This window comes from Marmota marmota, unplaced genomic scaffold, assembly GCF_001458135.2.
Source record: "Marmota marmota marmota unplaced genomic scaffold, marMar, whole genome shotgun sequence".
Classification (NCBI taxonomy): Eukaryota; Metazoa; Chordata; class Mammalia; order Rodentia; family Sciuridae; genus Marmota; species Marmota marmota.
In genome coordinates, this window is record NW_026000229.1 from 30,249,606 (window position 1) to 30,263,425 (window position 13,820).

A 13,820-nucleotide genomic window follows, 5' to 3' on the forward strand; every position below is an offset into this window, starting at 1 on the left:
TAAAAGCAATTATCAATGGGCAGGCAAAGCAAATGGAGGAGTTCGAATGTATTCGGACATTTTTCTGAAACTGGGTAGAAAGACTGTAACACCTTCATCAAGAAACGGAAAAGAAGAATCTGCAGAAATGAAGCAATACACAACAATCCTTGGTAGCAGCCAAGGTGTAGTAACGTATTTGACGCATGTTCTTTCTTGCAAGCCTGGTCTTAGAGAATTACAAGAGTTCTGTCTGCTCCCCAGTAACAAAAGCAGCCAAAAGCCATGAACCTTATCTGCAACCAGCTAACCTAGGAGATCCCAAAATAGGTGGCTTTGCCTCTCCCCCACCTGGGATGTTCTGCCACCTGGATTCGACGCCTGGCAGGGCCCTCCGTAGCCATATTTCGCTAGATCCTGTTTTCTTCTGCAGTTTGGAGTTTAGAAGCAAATCTCCTAAGGCAATCACGAGATAACCGGCTGTTACAGATGCTCCTTTCTTCCGGACAGCACTGGCTCTCACCCTGCGGAAATCCTGCAGCTGCGCTGAGGTGGCTGCTTCCAGGCACCGCCTCCAGCTCCTCCTTCTGGGCTCTGGGCCAAAGTTCCCTTCCGGTCACTGACAAGTGCAACCACAGTCCTACACTAAGTTTACAGGAACTGGGACTCTTGGAGGCCCTGCGCAAGCACATGCCAAGCTGAAAGAGGTTTTCTTTCTGCAAACTGTGAATAAGTCTGATTGCAGAGTGATAACCTGGAGACCCGCACACACCTTAGTCATCTGATCTATCTGAGGCTACAATTTTTAAGTTAGGAGTTTTGTTTTTGTTTGTTTTTTAACGTCCACCAGCTACTTCCAAAACGACACTGAAATGTTTAGCAATTTCTTCTATGTGGATTATTTCCAAATCAAGCAGCATAAAATTGATGCAGCACTAATGCAAACGTACTTGCATTTATTTTCAGGATAAGCCTTTCAGAAACATAATAGGAAAAGAAGGAAACTTTTTTTCTGCATCCACCCTTAGCAACCCCTTAGATTTCCTACTGTAATGCCAGATTCGTGGGACCCCAATAGACCTCCAGAAGCCCAATCTGATGCAATCACACAAGAGTCTTTATCGTAAACTCGAGCCTGGACTCACAACGGTTCCTACTCAGCGGTCCCAGGGAGTGAGTCCTGGTCCTTTGTCCAGTGAGATTTTATAGGTTTTGCGTCACAACATCACACAGCAAATCATTCCATATCACGGGAAAATCAAACAACAACTCTTAACATTGATTAGCACATTCACTGGCGGGAACCAGTTGGGTAGGGGTGATTGGTTAGTACAAGAGGGGGATTCCTTTGAACTGATTGGTTTAGGCCACAAGGGTGTACTAAACTATCTGGTTTCCCAACATGTTATCAACCACCATAAACTACTGGGGGGTCATCCCCCGTATTTTCCCTGTCTCATGCTGATTGGTGGTTGCTAGAGGGTTGCTATGGGTCTTCACCTAGCTTAACTGAGTCAAGGACACCCTATGCCACAGATCTCTCCTGTTATTTGCAGACAAACAACTCAGCAGGGTGGGTAGGTTTTTCCCAGGACAAGGGTCACGCCCCCTTCCTTAGGACAGGCCTTGAGGTAGAAGCTGATTTCTCAAAAATGGAGTCACATCAGTTTCTCACTACTACCTAGAGAAAACCAGATGCCCTATCTAAAGTAGCACAACATCCCCACCACATCACTCTAACATATTAATGTTCTTAGATCTCAAAATTATCAAAAAATTACCCTGCATATTTATTATGTGTTTATTGTCTGTCTCACCACCTCCACCATCACTACCACTAGATTTACCAACCTGAGGGAAAAGACATCTTGAATAGTGCCTAGTAGGTTGGTTTTTAATAACTAGATAAGATAAACTGATGACTGAAATGTAAAATGATATGCTTAAGATCACACTGCTCATCAGCAGCAAAACTCAAATTAAAATTTAGCTCTATTAATTCTTAATCTAGCACATTTTGTACCTCAGAACACAAAGATTAAACCCAGCTAGTAATACATCTATTCCAAGATACTCCAGTTGAGGAAGTTTGAGCCAACATGATTGTATTATACAATTTTCTTTTCCTATAACATGATACCTAAGGATGGATATTTTATAAAGGTTTATTTCAGTTTTTGTCTTATTTTTGTGGTGCTGGGGATAGAAGCAGGGAGTGCGTGTGCTAGGCAAGAACTCTGCCACTGAGCTACACCCCCAGCCCTGAAATGAGGTTTATTTAGCTTAAAATTTTGGAGGCTCATGGCAGATATCATCACAATGGTGGAAGTATGTGTACAAAAAAAAAAAAAATCACATGGTAAGACAAAAAGCCAAGAATATTCTGGCTCAGGATCTCTCTTTTCTAACAACCAGTTCTCTCAACAACTCACTCACTCTAAGAGACCAGTGTTAATCCCTTCCCAGGGCAATCCCCCTAATGACCTCCCACCAGATCCACCTCTTGAAGGTTCCAACACCTGAGCCTTTTGGAGAACACACTCAAACCTGAAATACTAGTGTTGGTAGCATAATTTGGAGAATAAATGCCTGTCACAGTAGGGGTAGTAACATAACTTAAGATAAATCCAATATGTTGCTATTCCAGAATTCTATCATTATATATGTGTATGTAAGAAGCGGGAAAGGAAATAGAAGCTAACATATAGATGCATAGTATCAGTTTAGCCCAAGGGTGGAAGACCCTGGGCATCCCCTTGAGTTATTACTGTAAATGGTACATCATAAAAAGTAACTCTGTTTTCTGAGCTTCTTTTTTATTGTTATGGTTTTGATCTCAAATGTTCCCCAAAGATCATGTCTTAAAGGCATTGTTACCAGTATGTAGCACTATTAGAACATGGGGCCTAGTGGAAGGAAGTTGGGTCATTGGAGGCATGCCCTTGAAGGGTGTGTCAGTCAAGTTTTCATTATTATGGTCAAAGTCAAAGTTATTCTGACAAGAATAACTCAAAGGGGCTGTGGTTGTAGCTCAGTGGTAGAGCACTTCCTCAAAAGTGTGAGGCACTGGGTTTGATCCTCAGCACCATATAAAAATAAAATAAATAAAGGTATTGTGATCACCTACAACTAAAAATAATTTTAAAAAAATAAAAGAAGAAATCAGAAGAAAAAGGTTTATATTTTTTTACAGTTTAAGAGGTGCAGTCCACAATCAGCGGACACCACTGCTCTGGGCCTGAAGGGAGGTGGAACATCATAAGCACTACTTACCTTGTGGCAGCCAGGAAGCAGAGAGAAAAAGGGAAGAGGCTGCAGGCAAGATGAATCCTTTTAAGGCATGCCCCCATTGACCCACTTCCTGCAGCCTCACACTAACTCCCTACAGCTAACACCCATTTAGTCCATTCAAACAAGGATGTCCTGACTAGATACAACTCTCATAATCCAATTGTTTCACATCTAATCATTCCTGCATTCACACAGGTATTTTGGGGGAATGCCTCATATACTAACCGTAACAAAGGGGATATTGGGACCCCAGCTTCTTTCCCTATCTCTCTTTGCTTCCTGGCTGCCATGAATGAGCAGCTTTGCTCCAACAGGTGCTCCTCACCACCATGTTCTGTCTTACCACAGGGCCCAAAACAACATAGTCAACCAATCATGAACTGAAAACTGAATCAACATAAATCTTTCCTACTTATAAGTTGATTACCTTGGTATTTTGTCACATAATAGAAAGCTAACATACAATCATACAGCCTTTCTAATCATTTATAATAAATCAATCATAACTTATTTTTGAACCACAGTAAAAATAATATTGTGGCTTATTCTTGAGTAATGGACAGTATTATTGTCACTTCTTGTAAATAAATTTAGATAAGGAGAGAATCTAAGTAAAAAAAATATAAACTTTTTAGGAACGTCAGTGAATATGGAAATGGACAGACTAGTTTTTTAATATTTATTTTTTAGTTGTTGTTGGACACAATACATTTATTTTATTTATTTATTTCTATGTGGTGCTGAGGATTGAACCCAGGGCCTCATACACAGCAGATGAATGCTCTAATCCTGAGCCACAACCTCAGCCCAGACCAGTTTTTTTATTCAGATATGTTTCTAATATATCTTCCTAGATCAATTGAAAAATAATCTAATTTTAAAACTTGAAAACAATGTTTCTTAAAACACAAAATAAACTCATTTTATGCTGGGTAAAAAAATGAACACAGTGACAATGGAAACTGTTTCATAAAAGAATACTTCCTATTGAATGTATATTTGTGGACCAAACTTTGCTAATTAAAATCCAATGTTAAATGATTAGTTTGGATCTTGGATGCATTCCTATTATAGTCTCATCAAAATTGATACGGATTAGAAATATCTTCTGAAGCAATTATTTAAAAATCCTTTTTTTAAATAACTGGCCCAAACTAAAAGAGTGTAGTGGAACTAGAATTAAAATTACAGCGCTGCACTTGTAGTCCAGAAACCATACTACTTCTGAATATGTGACCATTCATGAGATCTCAACAAAGTATGCTTTAAAACAAATTAACAAAGCTATTAGAATTCTTGTCTCAAAGTTGAAATACACACATAATAATTTTCATGAAGTATTGCTCTTAAACTTTTCTCAAACTTCTAGAGAACCCTACCAGACACAGAGATAGACACACACAGACACAATTACATAACTTTCTATGCCAAGCATCTTGCTAAGGAAGCACTTGAGTGTGTGTGTGTGTGTGTGTATGTGTGTGTGTGCTGGGGACTGAACCCAGGGCATTCTGCATATGAGACAAGCACTCTACCAAGTGAGCTATATCCCCATCCCCATGAAAACTTTGTATATTATATTATCTCTCTTTTTTTTAATAATTCTTAAGGGATTAAAAAATATTATTCCTTTGTCAATTTTAAGAAGGTATTCCTTTGGTTTTTATTAGAAAACCATATCTGGCAGTGAAAATATTCAAACACTTAAATTTTATCATATTTTTATATCTACAAATCTCAAACCTCTCATCTTTATTTTTTGGCAGATGGGCACACTTACACTAAGGCTTAAAGTCTAAATTATAAACTAATAGATGGTATATCATGATATGTTCTTAAACAGAGACCTAATTGATAAGTTTAAATCATTTTTCTTTCAATTATATTAGCCCTTGCTCAGATAAAATATAATAGCAAACTAAATACAAATAAACACCAAAAGGAGTAATTAAAAAAAAAAAACTTGAACCAAAATAAGACATTAAAACAGGGATGCTAGAGTCACATAGATCTGGCTATCTAGCTGACATCTACAGATGTTTAGAACTTCCTGTGGGAAGTTCTACTGTTCCTAATGCCTACCTCTACCTTCAAAAATGAAGAATCTAAGGCCACAGAGAGACCATCATTTGCCTGATATGTTACTTCTGTAGTCTAATTATACAACTTCTGGAAAGTATTTCCTGTTTTGATTTATAATTTTAACAAAGTGTTATTTACAATAGGAAGAATTAACTTTGGTGAATTATTCTGGTGATTTTCCCATTATGGTAATTAACAAACTTCTTTAATATCTTCTTTACAATGATTATTCTTCTGAATATATCTCTAGCATGTAATTATTTAAGCCAAAAAGTAAAAGATAAACTCATGAATCAAAAAATTCATGTTTATATAGTTAAATATAGTATTATAATCTTTTAAAAATCAATATGAAAGGAAAAGAAAATGTGCAACAAGGCATCAATAAAAAATAGATTGCTTTTTAGAATGAAAAATAAAACAAAAAAATCTCTAAGCATCCTCTGATTGCCCACTCATAGTAATTATCACACCAGTACTGGAATTACTTTTGTGTTTTCTTGACTAACAAGTCTAAAACCTTACTACTCAAAATGTGCTCCTCAAACCAGCAGCATCCACATCACCCAGAAGATTTTATAAGTAGAGAATCTTGGACCCATATCTACTGAATCCTAACCTATAATGCAAACCAAATATATAATTTAAAAACTTTTAGAAGCCATTTTAAAAAGATTAATTTTACTAATAAATTTTACCTAGTAATCCAAATTATCATTTCAAATATTAAAAAATGTAAAATAATTCAACTATTTTACTTTTTCATAGTAAATTTCTGAAATCCAGTGTATATTTTACAGTTAATCGAATGTTAATTCCAACTAGAAAAACTTGGTTGCTATGTTGGACAGCATGGATCTAAATTGTAAGTTTCCGGAAGGCAACGACCATTTCACTATGGTTTTAAAGACTCTGGCTCAGTGTCTAGCAGGCACTCAGGGAATGTTTAATGAAGAAATTAATGAATGAACCCGGATTAGAATGGCCTGACCACTTACTAACTTTGTAACTGGAGGCAAGTCTGAAATCTCTCCTCCATAAAAACCATCCCAATCTTCTATCTGGTCCTTCTCTTTCCCCTAAATAAGATTTATTGTCTTTGTGGCTATTCAAAATTACATTAATTATTCATTGATATTTTGTGTTTATTATCTGTTTCCTCCGTTAGAATTAGCATTCCAGGTTTCATTTATTGTTCTATAATCATTCATTCATTTAACAAATTCCTATTGTAAATAACAATAAATGTGATGATCATTATTATCCAAAGTACATGTATGAAGACACGAAGTGGTGTGAATATACTACGTATACAACCAGAGATATGAAAAATTGTGTTCTATATATGTAATAAGAATTATGATGCATTCTGCTGTTATATAAATTAAAAAATAAGTGAGAGAACATGCAAAAAGAGAAATATTAAGATGGAAAAAAAGAATATTACTAAAGTTGGGTAATTGCAATTTTAAAAAAAAGACACGCTTACAATATCAAAGTCAAAGTAAGGAATGAAACTTGGAGCATTCTATAGGGGAGAAAAAAAACTTTTCCTCTATTCTCTTAGATTTAGTAGCTGGGGTCTTACATTAGTCAGCTTTCTGGTAGTGTGATAAATAACCATAAATAATATAATAACCAAATAATAAAACTAATAAAGAGAAAAAGGTTATTTTGCCTCACTGTTCCGAGGTTTTAGTCCAAGACAGATTGGTTCTATTGCTTTAGGCCTGGGAAAGGCCACAGATCATAGATAATACACACAGTGGGGCAAAACTGCTCATATCGTGGCCAGGAAACAAAAGAGAGTTAGAGGATGGATTTGGGGCCCATTATTCTCTTCATGTGAATGGGGACTTCATAAAAATACATGAAGAACCCAAAGAAGCAGCTGCACTCAGGAGTATAACAAACAAAGGGCAGTACATTGTGGAGAGGTAACTAAGAATATATGGAAGAACTAATGAAATATAAGGGTTTAGAATAGTTTGTTTATGCAGACTCAATGCTAGCTTTCCTCTTCCTGACATAGAGGGGAATATTTATACCATCTTCACAACAGGAAATTTATAACCTATTTTCAGGCATGTAAGGAATCTTTGCCCTTGACTGTAGGCAAAACTCTTACAATTCAATAGTAATAAGATAAACAACCCAGTTAAAAAAATAGGCAAAATAATTAAAGAGATATTTAACCAAAGAAATACATGGAATCCAAGTAAGCACAAAAATATGTTCAAAATTAATCATTAAGGAAATGCATATCAAAACTACAATCAGATATGAAGATATTCCTGCTAGAGTGGCTAAAATTAAAAAGACTGACCACACTAAGTGTTGACAGGTATGTGGAACAACTAATACTATTATACACTACTAATAGATGTACAAAATGGTAAAACCATTTAGGAAATCAAATTAACAGTTTCTTAAAAAGTTAAACACACATATACTATATGATGTACCCATCAATACTAGGCATTTATTTTTATTTGTACCCATGGCTGCATAACAATATTATCACCAACTTATTGGTATAATACAATACATATTTATTATCCCACAATTTCTATGAATAGGAAGTCAAGGCACAACTTAATGGGTCCTCTACTTTAGAGACTCACAAGGTCTTATTTGATGTTCAAATAGAGAAGGATTCAGATTCAAGTAGCTTTAAGCACCAGTCAGCTCCTTGTGGGTTATCAGAGTAAAGGCCACAATTACTTGCTGGCTGTTGGTCAGATGCAACCCTCAGTTCCCTGCCACATAGTCCTTCACAACATGGGTAACTAACTGCCTTCCTCTAAGTCATTAAAAGAGATAATTATTCCTAGCCAGATGAACTTAACAATCCTGTCTAATGTAATAATGTACACATATCTTGTACATCGATTTTTCTATCAACTATTCTTGATTACTAGTTATAATCAAGTTACAGACTCCACCCAAACTCAAAGGATAAAGAGTTATCCAAGAGCATGAATAACGGGGGAGACACTTTAAAGGATAAATAAAACAGGACACCCAAGATAAATAAAACATATCCACATAAAAACTCTTACACAAATGTTTTTAGAAGCTTTATTTATATTAGCCACAAACCCAAAAACAAAAAACTCAAATATCCATCAACAGGCACATGGATAGAAAAACTGTGGTATATACATATAATAGTACACTCATCAGTTAAAAAAAAAGCTACAACAATGCATGCAACAACATGAATGAATGCCAAAATAATTATACTGAGTTAAGCCAGGCAAATGAGAGTACACAGTGTATTCCACTTATATAAAACTACTGAAAATGTAAACTAATCTACAGTGACAAAAAGCAGATCAGAGGTAGCCCAGGAAAAGTGAAAGAGGGAGAAGACAGATTACCAAGAATCTGCAAGGAACCTACAAAGAAACTTCCACAGTGATAAATATGCTCATTATCTTGGTATGGTGCTGGTTCACAGGGGTACACATATGACAAGATTCATCAAATTGTATACTTTAAGTATGTGCTGCTTAATGTACCTCAATAAGTCTGCTAAATTGTACTTCAATAATCCTAGTTTTTAAAAGTATTTTTTAAAAATAAGATTTACTTTCAACAAGGATACCATGTCACACCAATACATTCTGTTAAATCACATTTTTTTCAGCTATTTACCACTAAATAAAATCGATGTCAATAAAAATAAAAGAATATCTTAGCTGTACAAAGTATTCAGAATAGGATATGTAAATAAGGTAACAAAAAAGAACTTTTATGGACAGAAACTTTTTTGATGTTTAGAGGTGCATACAAGCACATTTTCTAAACAGAAAGATTTGATAACATATTTATTTATTTACTCAACAAGTATTCCTTTTTGAGTAATTCTTTTCCAATAAAGAATAAGGTATTTCATTGAAATGCAACAAAATATGTAAGTAAATTCAGTGTAAATCAACATGTAATTTTACAAATGTGATCAGCATGCACAAGGTTAAAAATCACTTTCAGAATTGGTATCTTGAGTAAGAATCAAAACTATGTGCAAATGAACCTCTTAACTACCTTGAGGTTCTATATGTTATTTTGAAGAACTATGAATTACAGGTAGAATCACCATGTGATTTATTGTTCTAAATTATAAGTGTTCTTAATTACAATGCTGGATCGCTGTACTAAACCATCTCTGTCCCAGGAAAACTAGGATTTACAGTTATTCACCCTAGTTATAGGAAGGTTTTGTTTTGTTTTAAAGTTACAAGTACAAACTCCTGAACTCAACGGCAGAACTACTGAATCAGAATCTTTAGTGTGAGAGTTAGGAAGCTTTGGATTCTAAATGATATCATTAAAGGCTCTTCCAATTCTAAAATTTTATGTTTCAGAGAGTAATTTTGAACGTGCACTTGATATTAAAGGATATCAGGAAAGTGTTAATCTAATATGTAATAATAATGTTGTGATTGCATAGAATTCCTTAATTTTAGGAAATAAATATAACTGCATTTAGGGGTGATGTGTCATATCTGCCACTTCCTTTCACTTCATTCAGGGAATACACAGACACACACACACACACACACACACACACACACACACACACACACACAGGCAAGTAGAGCTCATAGTGTATATACATGTGTCCACTATACTATTATTTCAATTTTATGTATGTTTGAAATTTCTCATAATAAAGTGGTAAGAGGAAAAGGCTATTAAGGAAAATATCTGTGTTAGATTCTATGACAGAATGGATGAGGCAGGATTATTGTTACAAACACGGACTTATAAGGGCTGTGCCTTAACCGATTGATGCATACCTAATTCGGGATGTCCAGGGAACTGTTTTGCCAACTACAAATATAACAAACATTACTTGTAAATCGTGCTGCTGAAAAGGATCTTCAAACATCAACGTGTGGCCTAAGTACACACAAATAACAGTGGCAGAGATAATACTACCTGTCGCAAAGGCCTGGCATGTCAGCCTTTTCTCCAAGAAAGGCTTCTGGTCCTAGGCTGACCTTACTTTCACCAGAATGAGGTAGTTCCAGAGTCCCAAGCAAGGGAGGAGACTGTTCCCCCACCTAGGAGACTAGAAACTGTTCCATGTGAGCGAAGAGTTCCCGAGACCATTCCACAGACATCAGCAGCACCAGATTCGCCAGTTGCTATGTTTAGTTGCTAAGGCACTAACCGTCTCGCAGGAAGAGTGGGGCAGTGCACCCTCTTTTACCGTGGTAGCAAATCCTCTAGATGCTGAAAGCATTAGTTCCGGGAAGAAACTCAGCTCCCCTAAGAGCGACGGGAAGACGAGGAGACGCTGGGAGTGACGCCTCTGAGCCGCGGAGGATTGTGGGAGGAGGTTGTCTCCAATTTCTCCTCCCCTCCCCCCCCTCCCGGCCAAGATGTCTGACATGGAGGATGATTTCATGTGCGATGATGAGGAAGACTACGACCTGGTGAGGCGCAGGGAACGGAATTCTGGGGCTGGAGATGGTGTCTGGCTTTTAGGGCCGAGGCTGAGGAGGCTACAGCGTCTCCCTGTAGAGCATGTGTCCCTTTGAGCCTCTCCGAGTGCAGTGACAGGACGGGTTTACCTCCTCCCCCTTCCCGCACCCGGCTTGGGCCCTGCTTCTCCGGCATGGGGGAGGGGAGGGTAAAGGAGGCCGAGTAGGGGGTCCCAGGCCTTTACGCTCCAAGTCCAAACGCCTTCTTGGTTTACACCGGCCCGGGCGTCCGGTTCTCGATGCCTCCTACCTCCTCCACCGCGCGAGCCGCCTCCGGGACAGTGCAGCGGTCTAGGCCCTAGCTTTCCGCTTTGGGGCCCAGCATTCCGAACCCTTCTTCACACTGACCTGAGCGGGTGCGAAAAACCGAGAGAAGATCTGAAAACTGGGGGGGGGGGGGGGCCGATACTGGCCCAGGCCCGAACGCGAAACGCTGCTTGCTACCTTCCTGGAAACAGCTTAAATACTTTTGTCCGGGGTCAGTTTTGGTCAAAAGTAGGGATACAGTGAAGAGTTCAGAGCAAGGATAGCTGAAAAAAAAAAGTTGAACTACTTTTTCAGTTCTTGAAAGAGAAAGCTGGAGTAGGGGTAGGTTTTGCTTGTTATTGTTGGGACTTTGGGGGGAGCGGGGGTGATAGGGGGATTTTTCCTTCATTTAAGAAATTTCCCAGTATTCAACGTTTAAAACATAAACGGGGTAGAAATAAACGAATTTATCTAGTTCAGTGGTGATTTTTTAAAGATTCAAAGTTTAATTTATTAACGGGTTTACAGGTTTTACCAACGTTTCAGGTTCGTATTCAAAACCAAATGTATGGAAACTAAGAAAAATTATCATGATCAAGAATTAGCATCAATTTATTTGGGGGCATTTCGTTTGGTTCTTGTTTTGAGAGGAGAGTTTGTTTTGTTGATGTTTCGGTACTGGGGATTGAACCCAAAGCCCCCCTCACACTAGGCAAGTATTCTACCACTGAGCTCTGTCCATATCCCGGCCCTGGTTTTTTATATTATGATGATGATGCGTTATGGTAAAGTTGTGAGGTAAATGCTTTAGGAAATCTGGCTCATTTTTAAGTGTCAGAGATTCTCAAGATAATTTATATATATAACTTCTTTGCATATGGGAATCCAGAAGTCATTTCCAATTAGTCTTTGCATTTTTAAGGAAGGTACATTTTGCAAAAGGGAGAGTGATGCGCTTGCTATTACTTGAAAGCCATAGTAGAGATTTGGGTAATTATTGAAGTTAACTGAAGGATGTTGCTAATAGTTATGGTTTCTGCCTAACAGGTTTGCACAGACCAGCCTTAGGCAGTGCCTTCAGTTCTCTAAAAACGTATTACTTATATCTACGTGTTTTTATTACATGTATATTTATATTACAGGTGTTAAAGTGTTTGTTTTAAATGTGTTTATAGTTTTAGTTGATGTTTTTAAAAATTTCTACTCATCTTTCCTAAGCAATAATATTTAAATACACCACTTGTTAGCACTAAGATTAACTTAAAAGATAATCACTGAAAATGTAAAGTTACAGTGATGAGAACCTTATCCCAGGAAGTACTTAATTAATATTTGCAAGATTTTAAACTAAACATATAATGTTTGAACTGTTTGCTCAGCCTTTCAGGGCTTACTCTACATGAACAGTAGAATAAGATTGAATTTAACTTTTTAGAAAGAAACTACTACATAATTAAATGAAATGGGGGAAGGAGGGGGTCCTTTCTTTTCCTGCATTCTGTTAAATAGCGCTTCTTCCTCACCCATCTCATCTGTAAGATAACATTCAAGATCCCCAATCATGTCAAATAGTAGAAGTTATTACACTTTGTCTACTAACAGTTAAAACTTTGATTGCATTATTTTACCTAGGTCCTTTTTTGTTTCTTCACATTCATAAGTCCTACAGAATTGATCTGCTGTCTTAGGGAGATTTCTTTTTGATAAAAGGTATTGTTTGTTGGAAAATTGGTTATCATTTCAGTTTAGTTTGTTAACTAGCGTAGCACATTTCTGACCAGTGATATTCATTATATCTTCATAGGCTATAATTTATTTATCAGTAAATTTATTCACTGATAAATTTTAATACCCTGTATCACTTTTTGTTCTTGCCTAGTAGAGCGGAAATGGGTGATTTACCTGAAAAATTAAAAGTTCTGTTTCTATACTGTTTTTATCCAAGAAAGTAAATAATTTGTGCCCAAGAATTGATAGAAAAGAGAATTAATGTTTGTTGAGAAAAAAAAAAAAAAACAAAGTAAAAGAAAGTTAATATACTTGACTTCTTATTTTGAAGATGTTTGGTTTTTATTACAGGCAAAAACAAGCATTTTCTAAGAATAATAAATTATATAGTAGTAAATAAGACATAGTAGTAGTAGATGCCTTCTAATCTTGTGTAAATGTTACAGATTTATAGATTATTTGCTGATCTGTTATTACTAAATAATAACTACAGTGCCATTTATTAAGTTGATAAGATAGTTTATAGGTTGTATATTATAATTGTTTACCCTTGTAGCATGAAGTTACTTAGTACTTCCAATATTTTTAGAAAGGATTTAATACAAACTGACTTCATACCAAAAAATATTTTTAGTAAGTTCTTCTATATAGGTTACATGTTATATATTTGAATATAATTGAATTAAAAGGAAATCATTGTCTAAAAAAATAGAATAGTTCCACTTGGTATATATATTATTAAACTGTGAGCCTCATTATATTCCCCTAGTCTAGTTTTTAGTTGGGATTAGTGAATGAGTGTTTATTATTATTATTTTTCTTGTCTTGTTGTTGTTCTAATTAGTTATTCATGACAGTAGAATGCATTTTGACACATCATACATAAATGGAGTATAATTTCTCATTCTTCTGGTTGTACATGACATAGAATCACACCAGTTGTGTAATCTTATATGCGCATAGGGTAATAATGTGCATATCCTGCTATCCTTCCTACAC

General features: G+C 36.3%; 2 protein-coding genes across 6 annotated transcripts in view; one reads left to right on the plus strand and one right to left on the minus strand.

Moving 5' to 3' along the window:
• The window catches only part of Galk2 (galactokinase 2), a 101,840-nt gene extending 91,334 nt beyond the window's left edge, over nucleotides 1-10,506 (minus strand). The window contains exon 1 of one of the 3 annotated variants that reach the window (XM_048793167.1): nucleotides 10,300-10,506. In XM_048793167.1, the coding sequence (XP_048649124.1) occupies nucleotides 10,300-10,319 (20 nt within the window). In that variant the 5' untranslated portion in view covers nucleotides 10,320-10,506. Of the gene's footprint in view, nucleotides 1-330; nucleotides 542-10,299 lie in introns of those variants that run through there. The other 2 variants (XM_048793168.1, XM_015480096.2) reach the window with 2 other exon arrangements.
• A 145-nt stretch (nucleotides 10,507-10,651) lies between these two features.
• The window catches only part of Cops2 (COP9 signalosome subunit 2), a 26,188-nt gene continuing 23,019 nt past the window's right edge, over nucleotides 10,652-13,820 (plus strand). For 2 of the 3 annotated variants that reach the window (XM_015480682.2, XM_015480683.2), the window contains exon 1: nucleotides 10,652-10,799. In XM_015480682.2, the coding sequence (XP_015336168.1) occupies nucleotides 10,746-10,799 (54 nt within the window). In that variant the 5' untranslated portion in view covers nucleotides 10,652-10,745. The remainder of the gene's footprint in view (nucleotides 10,800-13,820) is intronic. The other variant, XM_048793166.1, reaches the window with a different exon arrangement.